The sequence below is a fragment of the Eurosta solidaginis genome, chromosome 2 (assembly GCF_040869045.1).
Source record: "Eurosta solidaginis isolate ZX-2024a chromosome 2, ASM4086904v1, whole genome shotgun sequence".
Classification (NCBI taxonomy): Eukaryota; Metazoa; Arthropoda; class Insecta; order Diptera; family Tephritidae; genus Eurosta; species Eurosta solidaginis.
The window spans coordinates 18,408,785-18,423,848 of record NC_090320.1 but is presented as its reverse complement, the minus strand read 5'-3'; the positions used below and the strand labels follow the sequence as shown (position 1 = coordinate 18,423,848).

Here is a 15,064-nt window from a genome sequence, read left to right as displayed (position 1 = left end):
AAAGTATTCAAACTCATACACAGCGATTTTAGAAATCAAATAAACAACTTTATTCGTAATATGTTTTTATATATGTGTGTGTGTATGTATGTAAATATTTTAGTCTAGTAAATTGAAATATTTTTTGCAACTCTCTTCAAATAACTTGGTTGATTTAATTCATTCCTTTTTTTAATAACTCTTCGTAGTTGCTTGTTTTTTTTTTTAATTATGTTTCTTTTCTTTCTTATTATTTCTCCATTTTTCCCTTTAAAAAGCAGGATTTTGCTTTCGGGATTTTGCAAAAACAGGATTTCGTTACCAACCCAAAAAAATATATTATAACAATAATAATGATAAAATAATTATTTTGAGCTCGATTCGAACCCGCGATCTTAAAAAAATAAAATAATATAAAAAAAATAAATAAAATAAAAGAAATAAATAAATAAAATAAAAAGAAAGGAAAGAAAATTTAATAAAATCAATCTTTAATCGCCTAGTTATCGGTTTGATGTTGAAAATTTAGCGAATAGTTATGAAAAAGTTATCAGTATGTTATCGATTTGTTACCGGAAGGTTACCAGTGTCGGTTTGTTATGCAAAAAGTTATCAATATGTTATTAAAGGAATAACAACTTGCTTTCGAAAACTTATAGGTTTGTTATGGGAGTGTTACCAATTTGTTGTTGGCGCATTATCGATTTGTTCATGACGACAGATACCGATAAAACTTCAATATAAAATCGATAACACATGTGTAACCCAGCCGACAAGAAACCAATAAGAAGACGATGACAAGCTGATAACAAATTTATAGCAATCTCATACGCCTTCAATAATAAACCGATAATAACACAAAAACCTTTTCGGTATGAGTTGACGAAACTGTTCTCAAAAAGCCTAAACTATTTTTCTGGCAAAGTTGCCTCTATTGTGGTTTAACTCCAACTCCTGGGTGAGCTCTAGTTCACTTACAAATTATAGTTTCCTAGACGTAGATTTATATGTTTACATCCAACTTCACGAGTACTTGATATTGGTCTTTCCTTAAAAAGCTCAGCTATTTATGTATGTACTTATAGTATCATAAAATTTACGATACTACGTAGGTCAGTTATACCAGTTATGTATGTATGTATTATATTGCAAGGAATATATCAAAGCTTTTTTAGTTGTAAGGACATGTATATTTGTAATACCGTGAGCTGTAATCTTTGGTGCTTACAGAAAGCTTCTATGAACCTTCGACTACTTAAAGCGTTAACAGAATACGAGAGCTTCTAAGAAACTTCACGTTTTAAATATAGTTGTTAGCTTTCCACCTATCTATTCAAGGAGATTTTTTTCTAAAGCTTACCCTGTATTTACATTTGTAGATAGTATAAGAGATAACTGTATATTTTGTATCAAGACAAAAGAAGGCAAACCTTTTTTGCAGTGATTTCACACAAAAAATATTTGGGAACACAACCCAAATGAAATAGTCCTCTGTTATCATTTTATAGGAGTTTTTATTCGTTTTATACTGGTATAAAATCTCTCCAAGGCATAATCTTCTAAAAATAGGTACCTGAGCTCTGGATTGTTTTAAATATTACGGTATTAATTAATGCCATTTTTCCAGCATCACTAAGTTTTTTTTGTTTTATACAAAAATATTAGGGGTGATCAACATGTAAAAAATCTAGAAGAGTTACAACTTTGGTGTCGTAGAAAATAATTATTTTTGTACAAAGCTTAATATTTCATACTAACACTTCAATGCTCCACGATTAGTTTTTTCATACTTTTTATACTCAGTTGAGCAAATCTCACAGAGTATATTAACTTTGATTGGATAACGGTTGATTGTACAGGCATAAAGGAATCGAGATAGATATAGATTTCCATATATCAAAATCATCAGTATCGAAAAAAAATTTGATTGAGCCATGTCCGTCCGTCCGTCCGTCCGTTAACACGATAACTTAAGTAAATTTTGAGGTATCTTGATGAAATTTGGTATGAAGGTTGCTGGGCACTCATCTCAGATCGCTATTTAAACTGAACGATATGCGATAATTCAAACTTATGACGCAGAATAGAAAATTTGTAAAATTTTGAACAATGGGTGTAGCACCGTTCACTTTTAAAAGAAGGTAATTGGAAGTTTTGCAAGCTGTAATTTGGCAGTCGTTTCGTTTGATACCCATATCGTACAAACAAATTCTAGAGTCACCCCTGGTCCACATTTATGGCGATATCTCGAAAAGGCGTCTACCCATATGCCTAAGGCCCCCTCCCTTTTAAAATACTCATTAACACCTTTCGTTTGATACCCATATCGTACAAACAAATTCTAGAGTCACCCCTGGTCCACATTTATGGCGATATCTCGAAAAGGCGTCTACCCATAGAACTAAGGCCCGCTCCCTTTTAAAATACTCATTAACACCTTTCGTTTGATACCCATATTGTACAAACGCATTCTAGAGTCACCCCTGGTCTACCTTTATGGCGATATCTCGAAAAGGCTTCCACCCATAGAACTAAGGCCCGCTCCCTTTTAAAATACTCATTAACACCTTTCGTTTGATACCCATATTGTACAAACAAATTCTAGAGTCATCCCTGGTCCACCTTTATGGCGATATCTCGAAAAGGCGTCCACCTATAGAACTAAGGCCCACTCCCTTTTAAAAGACTCATTAACACCTTTCATTTGATACCCATATTGTACAAACGCATTCTAGAGTTACCCCTGGTCCACCTTTATGGCGATATCTCGAAAAGGCGTCCACCTATAGAACTAAGGCCCGCTCCCTTTTAAAATACTCATTAACACCTTTCGTTTGATACCCATATTGTACAAACGCATTCTAGAGTTACCCTGGTCCACCTTTATGGCGATATCTCGAAAAGGCGTCCACCTATAGAACTAAGGCCCGCTCCCTTTTAAAATACTCATTAACACCTTTCGTTTGATACCCATATTGTACAAACAAATTCTAGAGTCATCCCTGGTCTACCTTTATGGCGATATCTCGAAAAGGCGTCCACCTATAGAACTAAGGCCCACGCCCTTTTAAAATACTCATTAACACCTTTCATTTGATACCCATATCGTACAAACAAATTCTAGAGTCAGCCCTGGTCCACCTTTATGGCGTATCCCTAAATGGCGTCCACCTATAGAACTATGGCCCTCTTAAAATACTCTTTAATACCATCCATTGATACACATGTCATACAAACACATTCCAGGGTTACCCTAGGTTCATTTTCCTACCTGGTGATTTTCCCTTACTTTGTCTCCATAGCTCTCAACTGAGTATGTAATGTTCGGTTACACCCGAACTTAGCCTTCCTTACTTGTTGAAGTTGTACTTCTCAACTGAGTATGTAATGTTCGGTTACACCCGAACTTAGCCTTCCTTACTTGTTGAAGTTGTACTTCTTTGGGCGCGTTCTGAAAATTTTTTTTAAATAGGACAACAGTCACAAATAGAAAATGCACTTTGTGTGTATGTTCGCTGTGAATTGTTCGAGCAAACTGGTTTTGAGCAGGATGTATGTATGTATTCGAAAGAAAGCTACCAACCAAAAAAAGTAGAACCTCTTTTTTTATATTTGTACGTATGTATGTACATAAATACTAATGTTTATGCGCTAAGGCGATTTAATCTATATTATATATGTACATATATATTTCGTTTGTATGTGTATTTGTCACTGAGCTCCTGCTAAACGATAAATTTTTTGCGTGTGATCAATAGGGATTGAGGATGATTTAGATTCGTAATTTGGTTTGGGAAGTGGATCAAGGCTGACCTATTGCAAATAATCTTATTTATGGTGCAATTCGCTTTAAAATTGGTATAGGCGTACGTCTTTGATAGAGATAATATTTGAGAAACTTTTTATTACGTAAAGTGGACTAGGGGCCGGCCTATTCTAAATAAAATAGTACATGTTGCGATTTGCTTGAAATTTTTTACAGCGGTACTTTCGTGACTAGCTCGTTATATGTGCTTTTTCCGGAAAGTAGACCAGGGGGACCGACCTATTTCAAAAAGTCTTATTTGCGGCGCGATTCTCTTGGAATTCGGGATCAGATGTACTTCTTTGATAAAGGCAATATTTGAGAAACTTTTCGTTCCACAAAGTGAACCAGGGGCCGACCTATGTATTTTACAAACAACAGTTTATAGTGCGATTTGCTCGAAATTTCGTATAGAGGTACGTCCTTTCTTTAAGTAATAAATATTATTTATTTTGCGAACCAGGAGAATGTTCCAGTATAGCTTCTTTCCGGGAAGTGTACTAGGAACCGATCTATTCGATGAAACTTTATTCACTGTTCGATTTGCCTGAAATTTGATATCTAAGATACTTATTTTTTCGGAAAGTGGACCAGGGACTGGGCTATTCCAACAAAATCTATACTTGTTTCGATTTTCCTGAATTTTTTTATATATGTAGGTAGCCCTTTGCCTAGTTTACTGACGTTCAGAAAGATACAAATATAACAAACAAGGAGGTCTAAGTTCGGGTGAAACCGAACATTACATTCCCAGCTGTACACTTGAAATGGTGTTGTTAGTTTTGTGAGCTTAATAGTATTACAAAGCTGCGCAATAATACATAAATATACATATGGTTCTATGCTGAACTAATTTTTACATGGCTCCCGAAACATAGAAAATTGCTTAGTCATAAAACGGGAGGTGCCACGCCCATTTTTTAAAATGTGAAGTTTTTCCTATTTATTGTTATAAATCCACTTGGGAAATTACATACCTTTGTTATAAAGCTCTTTTTTGCAAAGATATAGCTTATTTTATTCGTCCACGACCCTTCTAAAAATCTTTTATATAAAAGTGGGCGTGGTCCTTAACCGATTTCGCAAATATTTCTTCAAAGCATTCCTTATAGTAAAGGAAACCTCTCTGCCGTTAAGATAGATTTAACGATTTTTGATTTATGATTAACAGTATTTGTAAAATTGATTTTATCACAAGTGGGCGGTGCCACGCCCTTTTTAAAATTTTTTTTCAAATTTTTATCAAGAGTCTCAATATCAGTGCGCATGTCAAATTTCAGCATTCTAGGTGTATTATTTACTAAATAATCAGGTTTTTTGTGTTTTCCAAAATCTTAATATATAAAAATCACGTGTCACTATGTTTGTTCCCGATGGACTCCTAAACTACTGAACCGATTTTGAATTTGTTTTGCACCCCATGTGTAGTTCGATCTAACTTGAAATACAGGATAGGTTACATCTCAGGTTATAGTCGCAATATTATTTTATTGCAAATTTTTTTATTTGTTTATACGTAATAACAAAATGTTACGTATACGCAACGGCACTCATATTTTCAGGTGGTGCGGATATACTTCCGTGTAATTGGTTGGTGTTTCATTAAACAACGTGCTTATCAATAAAAATATTATAGCGAATGATATCAAGTATAGCACATCACCAGGCCCGCCGAGACGGTGGGGGGGATTAGCCCCGGGCCCGGGGTTTCTGAGGGGGCCCGCGATTTAGAGGTACTATGACATTTTTTTTAAATATATTATCCAGAGACGGGTTGGGACTGAGACTCGGAGTGGGACTGAGACTGGGACTGGAATAAAATACATACCACCCTCTGGGACAGACAGGGATGAAGAAGAATGAGAAGAAATTGAGAGAAGAGAAAAGAGAGAAGGACATAGATTAATCGAAAAAGACGGAGGGAGGAGTGAATAAAAGGATTAAGAAAAATATAAGAGAGGGGAGGCAGAGTTAGACGGAAAACACGTATTAAGATGTATGCAGATAGACCAAATTTAGGGCAGAACAACGTCTGCCGGGTCTGCTAGCATATATATAAAAAGTGGGCGCGGTTATCATCCGATTTCGCTCATTTTAAATACTAATCTATTCTGGGTCCAGATGAGCTCGTGAACCAAATTTGGTGAAGATGTCTCAATATTTACTGAAGTTATCTTGTTAACGGACAGACGAACGGTCGGACAGACGTACAAACGGACGGACGGACGGACGGGCATGGCTCAATCAAGTTTTTTTTCGATACGGATGATTTTGATATACGGAAATCTGTATCTATCTCGATTCCTTTATACCTGCAGAACCAACCGTTATCCAATCAAAGTTATAATACCCTGTGTACAAGTACAGCTGGGTATAAAAATTATAACTTTGCTTCAAAAGTGCTATCGCAAAATGTAAAAATACCAGTTAATATTAAAATCCCATAAGGATTTGTAGCAAAAATCCTTAGATATATCAAAATGCCAATGAAGGGGAAAAAATTGCATACTTACCGGCGCTTAAACAATCAAATGTACCAAATTCATAAAAGAATGCAGTTTTAGCGTTTTATGTATTTGTATATATGTATATTTATTTTTTTATTATAATTATGCATTCGTACTTAGTGAATGCTTTTTGTATTTTACATATTTTTTATATAGATAGCTTAACTTAAAACTATATGATTATGACAAGTAAAATCTATGAGCATACTTACAAACATAGGCATGATTTAACTAATGCGTATTTATATATGCTTAAATTTTTTATTACAAATAATTAATTTCTTTTGAGTAAAAAAAAGAAAATAATGTACAGAAAGTGCACATCGTCCGCGTCAAAACTGGCCATAGTTTGGTGGAAAACTCACTAATTCATTACGAATGAAGAACGTTCCATCTCAACAAGTGAAGTTAACATACCAATGTCTTAGTCGGTGGAAATTGTCCACGTTGCATTACTTTTTCATTTTAGTTCCGAGCTAGATACATATTTCCACTCTAGAACTACTTGCTTTATTGGCACTATTTTGATAGTTCCGAACCAATTGGAGTATCAGTGGCAAAAGCTTGTAAGTGTAGGGGGAAAAGGCATACTCATAAACGAAGATCCTTAAAGCGTGTGCGAGTTTTTTTGTAGATAGCCCTTTTATCAGATATATGTTAAATAAGATATATAAAAACGAAAACTGACGATTTTGGAACTAGTGAAAATCTAGTTACTGTCGCACTTGTGCCTATTTAGTAATATATGCCTGGTTCTGAAACAGAAATTTTGATCACTAGTTTCTAAGATCTGCAAAGATGGGTTATTGTCATACCGTTGGTCGTTACACCTAGGTTATACGTTACCTTAGAGTTAAACGGAAGCACTGAGAGAGGATAGAATTAGAACTTGTACCGTCTCTTAATGGAATAGTTCTGCGCTAGTTCGGAACTAGTGCGATTTACTGCCGGCTTATGCTAACATTTCAGTTGTTATACACAAAGCACTATCCAGAAGTTTTGAGGAAGTGAAGGAAGATGAAGATTGTAACTAGAAAAGTATATATTCCACGTTCTGCGTGGTCAAAAACTACTTAGGTTAGGAAGGTCAGACTAGAGTGGCCACCAGTGTGAACACCAGTACACTTAGGCCCATAAAGGTCCCGTTGTGATACTGACTTTCCTTCAGGGAAACTCTGAACTAATGCTAGTTCGCCTTGAATTTCTTCTTCTTCTTTTACATACTTTCAACTGGTGAATATAATATGTCAAAGTCGTTGGCGGTGAAAGTTGTCCCTGTTACGTTACCTTTTCTATATTTCCGAAATGGTGAAAATCTAACCACTATCGAACTAGTTCTAATTTCGTATTTTAGGTCTAGTTTTGAACCACTTAAGTTTGTATCACCTTCCGCAGAGAGTATGCTCAGAATTTATAAAAGGGCACGGGACAAGTATACCAAGCGATTATCGAGTTAGTTAGCTGTGTCTTTGCAACTCGATATTTGTTTAAAATTTTTATTTTCTAATGCTTAGTTCTTTATTTTGAAACCATTTTATTGTTCCTACCTAATTAAATGCGAAGTCGCATTTTAGTTAATGCAATGTTTTCTTAAAGAATTTTAAGCTTTCCCTTGGATCATAAGTACGCTACCTATAGCGCCACCGTTAGTTCAAGAGGTAATCGAAACGCTTTTTCAGAAAGAAATAGGTAGAACTGGTGTGAATACGAAGAGCTTGAGCCACTAGAAGATATATGTAGCAACCGAAAAGTTTAGGAAACCATTCGAGGAAAGGGGAAGGCTTCAAGCCGTGAAAGTATGCAAACAGCGACTCTTGTCAACAAATCGCACACTAACTACAAAAGAGTCACAACTTGAAAAAATGTAAATGTTCAGGAGAGAAGAAAAATGGTTTATGTGAAAACGTCTGTAATGTTATACTGAAATCCAGTTTTACAAAGAAGGATACCTTCATTATAAAATGAATTTACGAAATTTTATTGTAATTATTTGTTTACGTACAAAATATATAGCAATTTTGAATTATGACTAACTTACTACTCGAATATTCACAATTATTTCATCAAAAAAGGCACATTTCACAATAATACAAGCAACTTTACTCACTCTTTACGTATAAAAAGACACAATTTTAATTAATACACAACAAAGTCAAACGTTTTTTGTAACAAGATAGTCAGAATTTAAAATAATACACTTTATGCGTAAAAAAACTGTTCACTTGTACTTAAGCACATTGACACAACTAAAAATAGTACTCTTTAGTTGATAGAGCGCAAGCGATGCAATGAACACCAAAACTGGCTTAATGGTAATTTTCCAGTTAAAGAAGAAAATAATGACAACGAAATTTAAGGGGCAGTTAGAGATGTGTACTGTGAATTGGTTTATGGAAAAAACCGATTTTGAAAAATTTTAAGTTGTGGCTCTTTTGTAGTTAGTGTGCGAAATGCTACTTTGAGCTTAGTAGGAAATTGAAAAGTAAAGACCTGTCCCGGCAAACGACAATCATGCTCTAAAAGTCACTTATCATACCACTGCGCTCTATGGTGCTTAGACCCTGACATGATTAGATGAGACACCTCTGGTAGTATACCTTTCTATTCTGTTTTATTTTCTTCTCCCTCGACTCCTTTCTTTCCTCTCCCTCTCACACTTCCTTCTCCCACAGCTTAAAAACTCAAAACCCAAATCGAAATAAAGTAGGTACAGGTTTATTTATATATACTTTATTTGAAGTTTGCATTCAAAAACATACACACACATACCTTTTATATGGCACGCTGAAGCTTTCTCAGTAATCGAGCTGGATTCGATGTGATTCTGAAACAAATCGATTTAATAGATTAAATCGAATCGAAAAAGTTGACTGCTGCTTAATTGCTTACACGATTGTTACAGTTTAATGAGGATCGCCAGTTTCTTTCCCGTTTCGTTAACTGGCTTGGCAACATCAAGGAGGGAGTACAACATGGTTCTTAACTTGGTGCTCCCATCATAGTGGAATTATTGGTGTATTCGATATTGAAATACCATACTTTCTTTGTTTTTTCAAATTTATTTATAGCAGAGAAACCGATCTCGGTTACCAAAAAGCATATATGTATGTACAGGCACATTTTTTTACAATAGTTAAATTTTGGGCTGAAGTTTCTTCAGTAAGCTGTGCCCTATCTGCAATGTTAGCTTACAAATCAAATGGAGTGTATCCCTTGTCAATAACACTCTATAGATCTCTCACATCAACTGCCCTGATGTATAGGTCGGGATCGTGGATCATGAATGTTGAGAGACATGGCATGGCGCTTTGGAGTGCTCGAGATAAGAGTGCTGCCTAAGATTTATGGTTCTTTCCGTGATGCCAACCTCTAGACCAAGTTATGGGAATGCATGATGAAGCTGCGGCACAGTAAGTGTTTCTATCGGCATCGGTATTTGGGACTTGATCTTCCTTGGTGAAGAAGACATGATCTCCCTCGGTGTTCGCATTTCGTGCCAGTAATGTTGAAAGAGGAATAGCTGGCCGGACTTGTTACCCAACACCAAAATCGCCTAGTGGGTAAAAAGCCAATTGATGTTGATGATAAAATTTCTTCATCTTGGATGCTGTGCTATAAGATCGCAAAAGATAAGGTTAGTGTGCAAAATGTCGTTTGTTTATTTTCTCCAAGCTTAAACGATTGCATGGCCAGCATGCTAGGTAACGCTTGACCCTGCTGAAAAAGTTGAACAATCTAGAAAAACATGTTTTTATTGAATTTACTATTAAAAGTATAACCCTGTGTCAATTTGAGGCCGGCATGTGCCATTTAAAGACTTGAATTGGGATAATCGGTCCAGTAGATTGGCTGTTTGGCTTAAAGGGAGATGAGCTTTTAATTACATATATAGTAAAGATACATATTTGTAAGTAATTGTTCTTGTTGCATACTCATATATATATTTAGATTTTTTTTTTTATTTATGTTATTTTTTTCGCAAAATTACAAATTTTATTAAATTGCTTGGCTGTTACTTAATAGCTTTTATCTTAAAAAAAAATTAAATAAAAACTCTCCTTATAAATTTTTTGACTTCCATTATTTTGAGACGGATTGGCAGACAGTGCAGTTGATTTTGACAAAATTTTTCTTTAGCAAAAAGGAAATAAATTTTTCATGAGCAGTGCTGCTCAAAATTTTTATATTAAAGTGCATATCACAATACATGTAAAAAATTGTATATACACTGGCATTTTTTTTCTGTATTTAAAAAATAAAAATAAAATTTTTAAATGTTTAAGAAGCTCAATAGTTTTAATATATCGATTCTTTAAAACATTTCGCTATTTCATTAATACGGCATTAAGATCATCTCCACCAATATTTTTTTCACGATACGTCAATTATTACCGGAGTTACAGCTTCGGAAAAAACTGAGTCTAAAAAGGGCCAATCCACCCCCGTTTCTTAAAATTTTGAATCGATGACCCAAATGTTAGTCCAAATATAATATTTGAACGAGTTCGTTTCATTAATATCTAATCTGGGTCGATGGAAAGTTTCAGCAACTGCTTGAGCCTTAACTCAAAAATGCTTGACACCGATGCCAAGTTTGAGCAATTGCTCCATCTTTAACTTAGGAATAATTGAGACCACGAGAAATTACTTTAGGCTGGAACTGTGGAGAATTTCATGATGTTCAACTTCGATCCCAGCGCGAAACTCGAGAAAGGCATAGGAAGTAAGATATTTGCGAAGTATAAAATTTTGCGACCATCTGTCTCGAACATCTCACATGCACATGCGACTTATCATGAGTATCATGAATACTATTAACAATATGTCAAAAAAAAATAAAGGGGTATGCATGTTTCCAAGTCCTATCTCAAATTCCGGTGTCAAACCCTTATTTTCTCAATGAATAAATTTTGAATAATTTTTAGTTGTTAATGTAAATTTGTTTTTTATACCGAAGTGTTCGTTTATTATATGCAAGTGCTTTTGCTTTCCACTTACATATTGTAACGAATTTTGGGAAACTCTGCTTACTTTCAGAGAACGCACTTATAACAATAGAGATCCGTCTACAGAACGAATAGTGGGAAACAGTAAACCATCAAATCGCGGGTAGGTAATTCACCATTCGAGAAATGTAGCATAAAATTCGCCAATTCCAACGTTAGAAAAATTTTATTTTGATATAATAACCACAACTTAACTATTTTTTACGTTTTCAATAACTTTTTTTGTGAAATTTTAACGAAAACAACGCGTTTTTTGCTAATCTTCAAATTGGTAGTGTAGTCAATTACCTATCACTACTTTGACAATTTCTATTGCTGTCCGTCGTTGGCGATTCTCTCTGCTTATTTTGCACCATCTGCTATCGTTCGAATTGCCGAACTGTCGAATAAATAACTCAAATATTCAGTATAGCAATATTTCCTTTATTTACACTTCTACTGTAGTAGTCTTCACAATTACAATTATCGCGTACTTCACCAAAAGCGTGTTTAAATCAAACTGATTGATTCTCGCTCGTGCATCTATTTCTCCTAAGGTCTAGACTTTTCACGAACACGCCTTCTGGAACAGTTGTATCTCATGCTTGGTTATTTAACAAAATACATGTATATCTGTAGTTTATGTTTTTCTTCTAGCTATATGCGTGCGTATGTGTGAGTAACAACTTCTGCTCTTACCTGATGATAACTTGATGTGTGATTGTTTCTCTTTCTTCTTCGTTCTTATCTGGTGACTACATACATATGTATGTCGAAATAATCTCTTTGCTTCAAGCTGCTGGTTACGTGTGTGAAATATTCTTCGTTTCCTTCAATGTATGTACGTATGTAAATGGCTTAAAGTGGTTGCGTTTATTTACTAACAGCATAGTGATGTTAGAAATGCTAATATTCGCCACAATATGAAAATCAAAAACTTCCATATGAACTTTATTTATATATTTTAAGTGTAAATTTGTAGGTATCTGTGCTAGGATTCAGGGCAAAGCAAAAATAAAAGCGCTGTAAGCCTATAGGGGTTGAGCAGCTCTGCTCATGTGGCTAACAAAATTGCAAGCTAAATTAGTTATTTTTTTAAGAACTTTAAATTTATTTCTCAAATACATACTAAACAAAAAAATATACCAAAGTTATAAGAAAAGTAGGTAAATCGGAACGAAAGGTAATTAGTACATTAGGTCTTAAAATTATAAAAATAAAATTGTTTCTTAAATAAATGTATTTTTTTTTTTGTTTTTAATTTACAACCATGAAAAAAATAATATGCATTATTTATCGCCCGGAACGTTAATTTCTATACCAAAAATCGTTTAGCGCTAATGATCTATGAAACTTTTCGGGTATCACTCCAAATTTTTTTTTTTTTTCTTTTTGCTAGCCTACTTTTTTTTATAAAATTTTGTCTTTAAAGCTTTGTTTTGCTTGTAGGATATTTGGATGATCTTTTTTGAGGTTCAGCAACTGCACTGTCGTGCCATGATTTAGATTTATTTTCGTTGACGCATTTTTGTTTAGACACAAACAGCAAATTTAGGAAGATATAAGTTCGTTTAGAGCAGCTTTGTTTCTATTTATTTAGAATTAATATTTGAATATATTTTTTGTAAACAACACTTTGACATCAGTTCACATGCCCATTAGAAGTTCAATTTGAGCTGTAATCACTATAAACTCTAACTGATGACTCCATATCTATGCTATACACGGCAAGCGATGAAAAGCAATTACATGATATTATTTATAATACATTTTTACAAATTTTGCATACTTATGATGATATGTTAGCATATTTTTTAATGTCATGTTTTTAATAAAATTTTCGAATTAAATTTATTTATTATTCTTCACTTAAATTATTTGAGCTTCGACTAAATAATTAACACAAGAAATGTATGATTAATCAACTAATCAAATATGCCGATTAGTTAGAACTCTGTTACGCCATTAAATAAATCTTAACCATTACGAGTAATCAGAATGTGAAGTCTCACAACTAATCACACTTCGATTAATCATAATATAAATTTGCTAATCAGAAAACTGAGTAATCACAAATTGATTAATCAAAAGATTTATTTGTTGTTCTACAATAATTTTAGTCATCATATATGTATATTGATAGGTAGAAAATACTTGAAAGTTACTTTGAAAGCAATATTGAAAGTAATTACAATTGTTAGCCAGTTTCTGATTAATCTTTAGCGTAATCGAGCAATTAATTGCATATCTCTATTTAGTAATGAAAGTTATGTAAGATGGATATAGTACAATTTTCGATAAAAAATTTTCAATAAGCTCAATTTACTCTCTCTCCTGGTAAAGAATACAATTTCTTATAAGGAATGTTGCTGAAAACTGAGAAAAACTGGGTACCGAATTTGAGTTATAATATGCATAAAATAGATACGGGAGCTTCCAACGTTCCAACAAGAAAATAACCCTTTTAGGGATGGAGGATTCTTCTAGGGAATCACATAGACTATACTTCAAACAATGGTTATGCTACAATTTATACGACTAGTGAAAAAGCAGACTAGGGGCCTTAAACTGTAATTCGATTCGAAAGAAATTTCTTTCGCATTAAAAAAAAAAAAAATATGTAATTTGATAGCTTTCGAATCAAGTAATAGAATTAGGTACCATGAAATTAAAGAATATCAAAGCATTGGGTCATGAACCCTGAAAACATCGTACAAATTTGATAGATATATGATCCAAGCCTTATTGCGCAAAACCTCGCTAATTCAAAGTGAAGCTAAAGAACAAACAAAAAAGAAGAAATGTTTGAGAGCAATTTTCATTAGAAGGTGAAGTTTCATTTATAATTCTTAATCGTTTTATAGCAAAACAGTATGTAGAGAAAATCAAAAACTTTGTTTCTCGCTAAAATTTCTGAATAAAGCTTTTGATCCGCTTACGGATTGGCACAATTATATACTACGCACTTAAAAATATATTACACAAATTATTATTTTTCTTTTTCTCTTACAAAATAGTTTATCTCATACAGAATATACAAACAATATTCATATTACAACCTAAAATCTCTCTCATCTAATATTTCAGTATAGTACATTTTCAAAAATATTTAGAAGCAAAATTTTACATCAATAAGTCTTCGCATTTTCCAATATTTTACACTGTTCTTATAAATTTAAGACTTAACAAAATTTTATTTCACTTTTAATCTACTCTCTTCCATACTTTCTCTCTCTTAAGTATCCACATACTCGACGTGTGCCATCGGTATACCATTTTCGTCTTGCTCAAACACCACGACTTTACGTTGTTTGCGTTTCTCTTTGTATTCATGATTCGTCTCACTTGCCACTGGATCGAGACTGTTGCTTTTGACCACAGATTTTTCTATTGTCGTTTCACTGTTTCTAGAATTCCCTTCATGATCGTTGTCTCGTTTCGATTTAACATTCGCTAATATTTTTATGCGCTCATCATCGTTTTTTGTATGTGTATCTTTTACGTTACTGTTATTTATCGTTTTACTACTACTATCATTTTCGTTTTCCTTTGATAACTCACCTGTACTTTTTGATTGTAGCTTTCGTTGTTGATTTTGTTGCCGTGGTTCTTCGGGTGGTTCATTCGGTAATGCTGGGAGATCGCAACGTTTTTTCAAATGTTTATAAACGAGTTCAACCCGTTCTACCAAACGATTCACATATTTTGTTGCTGTACGATCGACTACCGAGGGAGCTTTGATGCAGTCGTTGCCCCCGAATTCACAGACCTAAATGGGGTTTTAATGT

At 33.9% G+C, this 15,064-nt stretch overlaps 1 protein-coding gene across 8 annotated transcripts in view; it reads right to left on the bottom strand.

Moving 5' to 3' along the window:
* Window positions 1-6,342: 6,342 nt before the first annotated feature.
* LOC137239357 (uncharacterized) overlaps window positions 6,343-15,064 on the bottom strand; it is a 126,524-nt gene continuing 117,802 nt past the window's right edge. For 5 of the 8 annotated variants that reach the window (XM_067764564.1, XM_067764558.1, XM_067764559.1 and 2 more), the window contains one exon: window positions 6,343-15,045. In XM_067764564.1, the coding sequence (XP_067620665.1) occupies window positions 14,512-15,045 (534 nt within the window). In that variant the 3' untranslated portion in view covers window positions 6,343-14,511. The remainder of the gene's footprint in view (window positions 15,046-15,064) is intronic. The other 3 variants (XR_010949335.1, XM_067764562.1, XM_067764563.1) reach the window with 3 other exon arrangements.